Below are 13069 nucleotides of genomic sequence, written 5' to 3' on the forward strand. Positions count from 1 at the left end.
CTATTTTTTATTTTCAATATATTTAATTATTTATATTAATATATCATATAAGTATTTTTTTAGTTGGTAAGTAGGTACAGACTAAAGTAATATTATCGTTCAAATAGTATTTATATACTTATCACTTTAAAGATGTAACAAATAACATTAAAATATGTTAGACAAAGAAATAAGTATAAAAAGTTCGTGTAAAAATTATTATAAAATATATCTTTATTTATATAATTCTATTGTACGTGTGTAAGTCACTGAACTCTTCCTAAACGGCAGGGCCGATTTGAATGAATTGTTTTGTATGCGTTTGGGTGACACCCTGGGTGGTTTAGATTCACAATGGGACACGATAGGTCCGACCCGGGGAGTTGCTCAAACAGGGATTTTAAGATTTACGGATGAAATATTTGTTTGTATACGGTTGCCATTGGTTATAGGAGAAATATAAATATATTTAATAGAAATGGTTATTTTTTTTTGTTCATTGGTTGCCTGCAGTGGTTCATCGGGCAGATCAGGTATAAGCGTGCATGCAATTGAATTTTCACACATTGCCTACCAAGGTGGTTCGAGCTGCACTTATAGCCGCTCATCGGCGTGTCCACAATCAAAATAAAAATAAAACATACTATTTACATAAATTATTCATCAAACGAAATCCGCAATTTACAGCAGGTAGACATAATATAAAATACTGCTCGCATTATCACAATCGAGTCTCATATAGAATTGTCATTTTTAACGCTTAACAAAGCGCAAGGGATCAGCTAGTATAATATAAATTATTATTTTACAAATATACATTAAAAAAATTTTAAGCTACATACTACAAAACGAGAATTTTTTATTCATTTAATATCCATCATATTTTATTAACTTCGGAATTCCTTTCCAAAAAAATTAATTTAAATTAAACATAGTAAAAACTATTATCCTACATGTGAAATGTTAATTCAGTGATAAATGATTACACATAAAAACATGCTGTGCAAGAGTACACCATAACCTTCGACTTAAAGTTTATTTAAATAGCTTCAAAAGAGTAAAAATATTTTTTAAATTTAACGTCCCCAAGACAGTTAATTAAATAACAAAAAAAAACGCAAAATAATTTTGTCAAAAACAGGTTTTGCATAAAAAATTTTGATTTTTTGAGTAGAATTTTGTTTGTTTTCCACAATTAAATTTTTATCAAAATATAAAGACATAGTTAACAGATAACAGCCATAAAGTAAATACTTTGTAATGTTATTTTTTAATATTTGTGTATTTAAATCTAAAAATTAATAAATACATTATAATATGCAAACTAATAATGATTTTTTTAATATTTTCAATTCAATAAACTATTTATCGTGTAAACAGACATAAAAAATAATTGTGAAAAAAACACACGTAATATCACTTCATTCATCTATCCGCTCCGAGTCTAAAATGTAAAACCTTAAATACCTATAAATGCTTTTTTCACATCACTTAGATAGTTAAAGTTATTCAGTTGCCATGTTTAGTACAGTGTTGTATGCCGATCATAATAATTACTAACTGAATTTCGATAAAAACAATACAACTGGTTGTAGTCATGTAGATCAAACAGTTTTCGATGAACACTTCTTGTCATGTGGCGGTAGTTCAACAACGACCATAAGTATTTTGGATCTTAACTATTTTATGAAGTTCTGAATTAAATCTTGGTAATTAAAATATATAGAACAGAATATGTTGTTAAATACTTAATGCATTTGTTGTACATAATCAATAACATCACATAATATTATGGGAATTTATAATATTGTCAGTTGTCACACATCAGTCGGTGTACCTGAATTGTCTATCTGATGCGCCGCGTAATATGATTTTAAAATTGAAATAATGAAAAGAAAATATAATTAAAAAGCACTCGAAAATAATTTTTTTATGTTTAAAATGTCATTATCTTATAGAGTAAATATAAAAAAATGTTTTTATTGTAACATGGCAAAAAAATATGGAACTGAGTTCAAGGTGAAATCATCGACGTCAGTGGTGTATATAACAATAATATGAAGTGTATAGATTATCATTAAATGAACGATAATATTTAAAAATGTATGTAAAAACATAAATACACAATGCTATCTCATCTAATATGTCATTGTATTATTATAATAATATAATTTAGAGTAGAGTAAATAATAAGTTATTACTATGTATATCTGATTTGAGTGGCTGAATATCATAATCAGCCACTGAGCATCATGCCCATGTCATACAAAATATAGTTACATACCTATCAAAAAGATGTACTGGATTCATACTTCAGATAATTTTTTATTAATATTTATATATATTTATATTAATTTGTATAATTGTTTCGTTATGTAAACTTATGTGCATGCACAGATTTCGTACTACTAAATGTCTGTGTTTCATATCCATATAGTGCATAATTATGTGATTTATAAAAATGAAGTTTCGTTTGCAGAATACGTACAACTTTTCTTCATTTTTCAACTGATCAGAAATTCAGAACGTCTAATAGATGCGAAATTTATATTACATTAACATAAATACATTTTGACATAATTATATTTTTGGACTATGACGTTGATTATAATTACACAAATACGATAATTATTGGATATGTTAAACAAAAATAGTATATAAATACTGTTAAGTACTTAGGTATACAATATAAGTACATAAATATTTCAAAATAGATGAGGAATCCAACGGAATTGATTCATACGTATGAGTAATTCTATAAGTATCCAGATAACTAACTCAGTTTGATTTGAATTGTGTTTTGGTGAATTTTTTGTTTATTGCCTTCCAAACTATGACCGATGCCATAGAACAAATATATCAATAATCCTGTAAACATTAAGATAATGTAAAATTTTTAAACAAACATTTAGAGTAAAGAAGAATTTAATAATCATTGTTTGAAAGATCGTATTCTATCAATAATTATAATTTATAATCAATTGATACATTGATTATAATACCTACAACTAAGAATAATTACCCAAACGTATTTTTGTCTGGTAATTCCTAATTACTAATTGAATACGTTTTTCCCCGATTATCTAATCTAGAGTAATAATTATAAAATTTACTCTAATTAATAAATTCAGTTATAACCAATATTTAACGAACTGCAGCCATAGGTTTTAAATTTTCTATTTCAGATTTACTATGTGATATGCGAGTCGATCACGTGTTCACATGCCAAAAACATGTGTATTGATCACTTTAATATAATAACATACATTGTTACTTAATGATAAATGTTTTGGTAAAAAATGTTCGAAGTTAACAATAAATCTATAGGTGTGGAATGTGGAAATCGAGTATAAGTTTCTATATCACTATAGGTTATCACTGAAAATTTAAAATTATGAATTTCTTAAGACACTGGTATAGATTTGTTGAATTAAATTTTTTTTAATGATATATCATTGCGTACGAAAATCGACCGTAATTGGAGATAATCTGTCTGCCTAAGTACCTATAATCCATTATACATTTAGGTATAATCTTACTATATGGTATAGTAATTATTTTTACTATAATAATTACAGTCGGTTCAATTCGTTAGGTTAGGTTAGGTAGGTTTGACGAAAACATTGGATTTATAATAGTTTATATATAAATCATATATTATTGTTATTAACTTTTGAATCAATACTGACTAACCGTAGAATAGTATGAATAAGTTTGTGGTATAAATAGGCAATAATTGAAAATGAATTTTAATTTTTTGAAAATTTCAGTGTGTATTATATTAAAATATGAAAACAAACGTAAGATTTTAAATGTCAATGAAAGTATGGAAAATATTTCATACATAATTAATCAATATTTTTTACTTAAAAACAAAAATTGTATCATACGTAAATGATAAATCAAAAAAAATAAAGTAATCAAATAAAATCATAGAACAAAAGAGACGCTAGACACAGAACTGATCTGAATCTAAAACTAGCCACATCATAATTTTCACTTGGGGTGAATTTTACTCAATAAGGGTAAAAACATGCAATAGACGTAATGCACTTTCACGAGTTTCAAGCAAAAAAGTATTGACAGCATTCAGCATATTTGGCTAAAAATGTAAGTATAACTAGATGAACTTACCACATAAAAGCCACACACTAAAACTTATCCAAGTTTTGTAGTCTATTTCCATCATCAGATAAACATTTAATACAATGCTCAAACATGGTATGATGGGAACCAAAGGTACCTAAATAAAAAAATTAAAAATAAATCGAATTACTTTAAACATTTTTAGTATTTTTTCAGCTCGAAAAATGTCAATCGATTATTATTTATATATGTGTAAATAGCATGATTTACTAGAATAAACATCAATGCATCAAACATTATTCTTAAAACTAAATTTGAAAACCTAGTACGTAAAACTGTTTATAATTTTTTTATCAGAAATACTCATACCTTGAACGATAGATCTTCCACGGCGGTCGGAAGTCTACCCAGCATGAACAACGTGATCAACAACACCAAAAGTGCTATTAAATTTACTATCATGAGTCCGTTCCTCGTGTTTCCATAATGTGATTCTATATTTGCCAAGCTTATTCCAAACACAATTGTACATACACCTATATTGAAATACAGTTTGTAACTCAACGTCTTGCATTTCGGCTAACTATACAGGCATCGTGCTAATGAACATAATATGTTAGTATATTATACACATTGTAATACATTTATTTGTACTCCTTGGCAGAGATTTTATTTATTATTTACAATAATTTGAGTATAATATTATAAACTATTTTGTTGGTAATTGTCTGTTAGTGTCCACAGGACCGACCACTCTTTGTCTTTGTTAATATAATAATTATATATATATATTAACCTTATTATATATATGTACAATGTAAAATATACATATATCAATACATGGTTTATTGCAGCCTTACTGGGTGACTTAAGCTCTAATCGGAATGTTCTAAGTTTTGGTGTTAACTTTTCTTACTGTTGGAGTCTTACTCAGCTGGTTTTCTCCTCAAACTATAATAAACCTCCCAAGTTATTTTCAATTAACCACTAGTTTTTTTTTATTCAACCCCTTTCAGCATATATATATGTTTTTATTTATGAAATCTATAGTGATCAATCTTTAGTACCTATTTAATTAGTTAAATATTAATACACACACAACAACGCAGGTTAATAGGTACAAGAAAAGGTAGATTCACTTATTTTGAGAGGATTGTATCATAATAATGCAATAATATATTACACACATACTAAATATAAATATCAACGCCCTTGAAATGTATTGAGTGTCTGAGTTCGGCACTTTTGCGTTCGACAAATTCAACCATGTGAAAACCGTGATACTTTTCGACATAGCAAAGTTGTCTTGGATGGACGAACTGTTATCGGTGTACCTGTTAAACAATAATACATTCGTTTCGCCCTTAAAAAACGTAAACAGCTGCTACAGACTATCGAAAACGCCTCAGACTAACCTCAATATCAACACGCAAATGCAAACGATCGTGTAAGCCTGGAGTGTGCCGATGGACGCCATATCGATGAGCTGCTCGAGATTGAATACGGCGGCCAAAGTACCTGATAACATAGAAAATAGGTATTTATAGGTTATAAAAAAATTCGATTACTGGCAGGTGAACCCAACGACGAATATTTGCATCTCGGGTATATTACCAGCGAAAACTCCGCAAATAATAGTGGATATCAGAGGGGTCTTAGTCGTGGAGTTGATGTTTGACAAGAACTTGAAAAGCAGACCGTCGCTAGCCATCGAGTACAAGATACGAGGTAGTGGAAATGTTGCACCCAAAAGACTGTATAATTATAACGAAAGGTACAAATAAATAAAAAATAAAATATGAGTTGTTACATAGACAGCACTGTGATACGTCGTCTAGGAGGTGAACGTACCTCGTGCACATTGCGAATATCGCACCACCCGAGACTATAATTTTTATCGTCGTCATACCCAAATTTTCATAGAGGGCCGGGAGTGGTGCATCCGGATCCTGAAAAACAGTAAATCGATATTAATATTATGAAATAACATTGTGTACTGTACGATATACGTCTTCTCTCACTATCGACTTTTCACAAAATATTTTCCGGGATTGTATTTATAATACGTAACTAGTATTAATTTTTTGGTATTGATTCCTCACCCCCCAACCACAACACTGACAATACTAGTGTATATATATACACGCGGTCCATACAGACTTGATATAGCAAATTAATAGGTTTTTTAATTGAAACTGATGTCAAACGAATGTTGCAGAGCAAGGGTATACAATATACATACTCCACGAACGGTGTAGGACAATATTTTTTATACACAATCAATCGTTAAACAAAAAAAAAAAATGTCATACCATCATACCTGTAAATAGTAAGGCCACATGAGTGTTATAACAGTGGCCATGCCACAATAAGCGATTGTGCTCAGGAACAGAGACGCGACGATCGCAAGCGGTATGTCTCTTTTAGGATTTTTCGTTTCTTCGCCTGTAAGAATAAAAAAAAACCATCATACACAGACTACAAAATTGATTTTGATGGAATATAAAATTATATGATACTCACCAGTCGTGGCGATAGAATCGAAACCGATGAATCCGTAGAAACATTTTGCAGCTCCCGCTGCTACGCCGACCCATCCGAATGGTAAGAATCCACCTTCACCACCTTTTGCTTCTTGTGGTATTTCGCTTTTCGGAATAGACCAGTTTGAATAATTTGCTGAAATTGTGCGTTTCTACTTAGTTGTTATTGTCGTTGTAAAACATTAAGCGTCCTGCGATTGGGTCACAATTTTGATTATAACACTTACCTTTGTAAAACCCGGTGACAATCACGGTGGAAATAGTTAACAAATTTATTGCAGTAAATATGTTGTTGGTGAACGTCGATTCACGAACACCCCAAGCCACCAATACTATGAAAAATAACGTAAAATAATCTAATCAGATAAGTATTGTTCCAACTACAAATTGATTATTAAGGTTTTATTACAATAAATTGTGTAATTAATTCATTGAATTCAACAATGAAATTAAGTATCCAGATAATTTAAATAGGTTCAATATATGAATATCCGTTAATAATTCTTTTCTTTTGATTCCCCGAGTCACCTAGGTAAATTTCATGACATACCTATACAAACTAATAACTATTTAGTAACTCGATAGTTTTAAATACTTTTTTTTACTTAAAATATAAATTTTTCAATTAAATTTTTTTTAGTAATAATCATTTTGAACACATTTATAATATATTATTCACTTAAATATATCGTTGTAACTGTATAGACACTCCACGATATTGTATGCAAATATATTAACACTTACGCGCGACGATGACGATCACAAAGAATGACGCCAAGTCGGGATAACTGCCCAAGAATCCGATGTGTATTGGAAAATATTCAGTCATGTATCTTTTTTGTGGGTTGCCCAGCAAAGAATCGCAGTAATTACTCATAGCTTTGGCTACTCCCGCGGTTCCTGTAAATAAAAAATAAAAGCCGGTAACAAACGAATATGGCTATGACGAGGTTAAAAAATTATAAGTTAATAATATTGCATAAGTATTAAAATTTTAAACGCCTGAAAATCGCAAAATTCAAAAACCCAATACTTTAATAATACTATCATATTATACAGTTTAAATGCAATATTATTATCTAGGTCAACTACTTTTGGTTGAGAATATAGCATGTTATTCGGCCGTTGATGTTATATGGGGGTCTAAGCCAGTGGTTTTTTTACCTATATATTTAGTTACTTGGCTTAAATTTTTTTATAAAATTTGTGGTCAGTTCAACTATACAATAGAGAAAAATAGATCGATATTACCAATGACATATTCGATGATTAGATTCCAACCAATGATAAACGCGGTGAACTCGCCAACCGCCACGTAACTGTAGATGTACGCTGATCCAGCTTTGGGTACTCGGCCAGCTAACTCAGCATAACACAGCCCTAAAGACGTTTGTGTGAAAATTAAATTGGACCTTAATTTTAATTTTCTTATCACAATACAGTCAAATCATGGTTATTTAGAAAAAACAAATCGCATCACTGGAGAACAGCTGGACTCATTTGGCTATTTGTTAGAAAAAAATATTTGTAAAAGTCTCAATGAGGTTTTCACAGAAATAAAAATTTGTAAAAGTCGCTGGAAAATATAAATCTCTGAAAAAAAACTAAGTCATTTTTCCTGGAGATTTTTCTATACGTTTTCGTTTGTTTGTAAATGTTATTAGTTACGTATTATATAATAATAAAAATTAATATTTTTTTTTCTATATAAATGGTGACAAATTTTAACATTAAAATGTTTATTAGGTATGATTGAATATAATAATTTTAACTTATAATTTTTTTATTTGGTCACTTTATTGTTTACTCGAATTGTTTGTTCGAAGTTAATAGACTGAAAAACTATTGAACGGTTTTCAAAAAATTCACATCAATAGATTCATTAAAACTTCTAGTTTGTTTATTGGCTTTGTTTGACGTTATAGGTACTCTATAAATTATAACCTCTATAGGTAGTTAAAGGGTAGTTTATAAATTTTTCTTGAGTATACAAAAAAAAAATTGTTTTATTTTTTATTTAAATGGTTGCAGTTGAGTACAATATATTATTTGACTAATTTAATTATGAGTTAAAATATTTTAACATTATAACATTTTTTTACAAATATAATATTTAAAATAAAAAAAAATAAATCTTTGGTACAGGCAACGCCTGGTAGAACAAATATTATGATATAATAAAAATGAAATACTGTTCATTAATGGGCTACCATATGTGTTCCCTATATACTATGCCTATATCTCTGATATTATTATACCTTGAGCCGAGAAGTAAGTTAATATCCAGGAAAAACTTCGAACTCCCTTGATAAAATTATCCAACGTCGGAATATTTTGACTCTGTTTTATAGGCTTGAAACTTAATTCCACAGAAATCGGGGATGTCCTTACCGGAAAATGCAGACACCACTGCGGCGATGACAAAGGACAGGACTACGGCTGGGCCGGCGATAGATTTGGCCACTACTCCGGCCAACACGTACACACCGCAACCCAATGTACAACCAGTGCCCAATGCCGTCAAGTCAAAGAAGGTCAATACCCTGTTGAGTTTTTCTTTACTCGGTTCGTCCAAATTTGACTTTTTCCTCGTTAACGCCCACGTCAACGAATCCGTCTGTTAAATACATAATATCATAACGGTAATATTAGACTTGATATAATGAGTAGCCCATACAAAATCGTATACTATATATTATATTATCAGAAGGTTTGATTTTTAAGAAATTACGATTGAAATGCAATAATATATCATCGACATCATCATATATAATTATTAAATAAGTAATAATATGTTACAAAATCATGGTTTTGGGAGGGGTGAGTTTTGTGATGGGTCGTTCTTTGAAGTTTAGAATTGAATTTGTTGTTGTACCAAGCAAATACTAACATTTTCAAATTAATGTTAATTAAAATGCATAAAACATATGACTGTTTAAAAAAAAAAAAAAATTTAATGAGAGAATGAGCCCATCGTATCATTAAGATTATGCAATTTTAATTTCTCTTCGTTTTATTCAACGCATACTTACTTCGTACATTTTTTACGACGATGTTTTATTATAATTATTATTACTTGAATATAAGTTTAATATCTCATAGTTCATACATATAATATTAAGCCGCAGGGAGTGCGTAGATTAAGTTAGATTAAAAACAGTATGTACCTAGCCGTTGGGTCCGGAGCCCTTTTACGCCACTCACCACACACGACTTGTAAAATATATTATTTTTTAAACTTGAGTTTTTCTTGAAATAAACTATCATTTGCTATTACCGTTGAAGTAGTTATTATTTATTATTTAAGTCTATTTGATATAAAATACATTTGATTTTTGAGATAGCTGTTGTGATAATAATATAATATATAATTACACTTTATATTATACAATAATACTTAATATGTGTAAACAATAACAATTTGTGTAAAAAAAAAACTACTCTGTGAACTCGAGACTACATCTCCTGAGACCGCTATTAAAATCGAAACTTTCTCTAGCCATCAAACTTACGAGTTACGATATACAAATCGATAGTTCGTCCGGCTTGGGTTTACGGCATCCAACTATGGGGATCAGCAAAGCCATCAAACACTAAAACCTTGCAAGCTTTCCAATCCATATGTCTACGCTTAATAACCTTTGCCCCTTAGTATGTAACCAACAAAAACCTCCACAAAGACCTTAATATTCCAACCGGCAACCCTCAACGACTTAGCTATATCCCATTACATAAAATTTCACTCAAAACTTCGCGCTCATTCAATTCCACTAATTAAAAATCTATTCACTACCTCACTCATTCCTAGAAGGTTAATAAGAAAATGGCCAAGAGACCTGCTCAATGCTTTAAAAAAAATTACTAACTAAAAAAAAATAATTAAATTTCTGGTCAGGTGGCACTGCTGGCCTGTCAAATTATGTATGTCAACACGCTTACTCATTATACCATTGTATCGTACAGATTCTAAATATATTTTTAAAAAAAAATTGATACTCAAATGGGAAAACTTGTACTTTTCTTTATAAATGCTTTTGAACACGTCACTGATGTTATTCAATTTTCATTTTCATTTTATATAAAATAAATGGATTTGAAGTGTATTTACAAGGTTTATGGTTATGTTATTCAAAATTCCGAGGATTATGTAATTATAAATTTATTCTGATTTCACCAATAACTTCTTTATGTCATCACACACCGAATGAAAAAAAATCAACATTAATTTACATAGCTAATGTTTAAGATAACACTTTAATTCAGTTGTACATGGTTTATAAACAATAACATATAAAGTAAGTGCGATACGTAAATTATGATTTCACCAAAGTGTTAAGCATATAAATACTAACATTTAAAATTTAAAATTTTGGTTTTTTAAAAAAATTTAAAATTTTGAAGTTTTTGTCCATAACTTCCAAATGAAGTTTGGACGACTTTTTTTGAATGTGCCATCAAATTAAACATGCAAAAACAAACATTTTGAAAGAAATCAGTTAGGATCTAAATTGCATTTATGCCTAATTTTTATTAAAAAGCCTCTGTAAACCCTATCAATTTTTCAACTTAATTTGATGAAGAATCTTCTTTAGATCGGTCGGAGCACAATACTATATTTAATAAAATTTAATAAAAAAAATTGTAAATATTTAAAATATTTTTTGATAGATACAAAATTATCTTGTTTATGGATTCAAATATTTTCACATTTTTTAAATAGGACCTTTGTTAGTAAATACATTATTGTTAGGCGTATAGGTATTTCAAGTCCATAAATTGATTTTGAATATTTTGATGTAATGACTAAATAACATTTGTAGGCAAGTGTGTAATATGTGTGTACAGATTGTATATATGATGATTGGTGAACAGTATACACACATTAATAATCATTTACTAAACAATAAGACTAGAAGTGACTTTAAGGAACGGAAGAATTGCCTAAACACAGCTCCTAAAAAATGACACGTTTTTCCAATATAATAAAGTATTGTATTGTGTCGCGTGCGCTATATGTATTGTTCTCTGCCCGTGTCCCAGGTAATACAATTCTATTCATTATTATTTTGTGAAACGATAATGACTAAACTACTGCCGCTATCGGTCAATCATTTTAATTGTAATTTTATACAGTCCCGTCGACTTTTACCATTTCTATAAAACGTCAGTGAGAATTAAAGTTTTCAAAACTTAAATATCAAAAATAAAATATCAGAATAAAATATTAGTATAGATATAAAAAGGTTATTACAAGTATAAAATGAAAAATAAAGGACATTGTTTAAGGATTGAAGAACCCATCATCCCATCCTCCCATTGGAGGAACTAAAGTGGAAGATTAATTATGCGCATAAAAATTCAACAAAAAATTAATTTTATAGTACTACCTTACAAAAGTAAATTTTTACACATTTTGAATAGTTTTCTTTATTCTTCAAGAGGTAAACAATATTCCTTGAACTTGAAGTTCCATTTGTAAGAATTTCATAATAATTTAAATAACGAGTTTGGCAAATACGCGCGTATTGTCTTCGATTACATGGTTAATGTATACCTATTATACTATACTGCAGGTAGCCAGGTAGGTATAGTTAGTTAAAAATATTGTGTGATATTATATTATGTTCTTGATTTTCAAAATTATTTGTTTTCACACCTATAACTCTGGTCATTATTATCATTTCGCAAGTTGAAATCGATTATTTTTAGATAACATATAAAACGAATGACTTACCGATTTGTACCAAGGATCATCCATCATAAAGTATTATGATATCAATATAGCAAGTGTGGTGATCTTCGAATACGGTGACAGCTGAGACGGAAAATCGGGTAGATCCGATTGAAACTTTACCTCTGACGTATATTAAATGGTAGGTGTATTAATATATTATGTTTTTAAAATATCGGAAAAAAAACTAAAAATTGTACTCAATGTTTTCCGTAACTCCGCAAGCACACTAAAACATTTAACCAAACATCAAAATAATATTAATAAATAAATACTACGACGATATCACATGTGGATAATACGAGGTTTCAATACGATCATAACGATCATTATAACAATGATGCGCGAACTTTCACGGTGTAAATAAATAAATATTATTTTTGGTGCAGCGAACGGACGCGCGGTGTGCTGCCGACGAAATACGAGCAATATCTGCTCGCGTTCTTCTACCTGACAGTAGTAGGTACTATGCACGGTGGTTTAAGATATATCTTTAACCATGGAACAGCGGTACTCTTTAAGCAGCACATTGCAAACGAAGGAAAATAATAGTATACAATAATAATAATAACCTAGGTATAGGTAATTATTCTAATATTTCTATGGTAATAGACATGGAAGAAGTTGTGACTGCACCGTGATTCAGCGAAAAACGTTCGGTAATTTTCGTATTGTTAAAATTCCGCTGCCGCCACCTATATGGCCTCGAAAGATTTCGTTTTTTTTTACA

At 29.6% G+C, this 13069-nt stretch overlaps 1 protein-coding gene across 1 annotated transcript; it reads right to left on the reverse strand.

Moving 5' to 3' along the window:
• Positions 1 to 2598: 2598 nt before the first annotated feature.
• On the reverse strand, positions 2599 to 12827 carry LOC111028824 (cationic amino acid transporter 2-like). The gene is made up of 14 exons (XM_022307585.1): positions 12343 to 12827; positions 9000 to 9225; positions 7860 to 7988; positions 7353 to 7508; positions 6836 to 6940; positions 6589 to 6744; positions 6386 to 6510; positions 5917 to 6014; positions 5680 to 5819; positions 5481 to 5583; positions 5257 to 5399; positions 4435 to 4601; positions 4114 to 4222; positions 2599 to 2847 (listed from the first exon to the last, which is right to left on the reverse strand). Exons 1-14 carry the CDS (start codon positions 12367 to 12369, stop codon positions 2753 to 2755), a joined length of 1779 nt encoding a protein of 592 aa, XP_022163277.1. The 5' UTR covers positions 12370 to 12827; the 3' UTR covers positions 2599 to 2752.
• Between the last annotated feature and the right edge of the window lie 242 nt (positions 12828 to 13069).

This window comes from Myzus persicae, unplaced genomic scaffold (assembly GCF_001856785.1).
Source record: "Myzus persicae strain clone G006 unplaced genomic scaffold, MPER_G0061.0, whole genome shotgun sequence".
In the NCBI taxonomy this organism is placed as follows: domain Eukaryota; kingdom Metazoa; phylum Arthropoda; class Insecta; order Hemiptera; family Aphididae; genus Myzus; species Myzus persicae.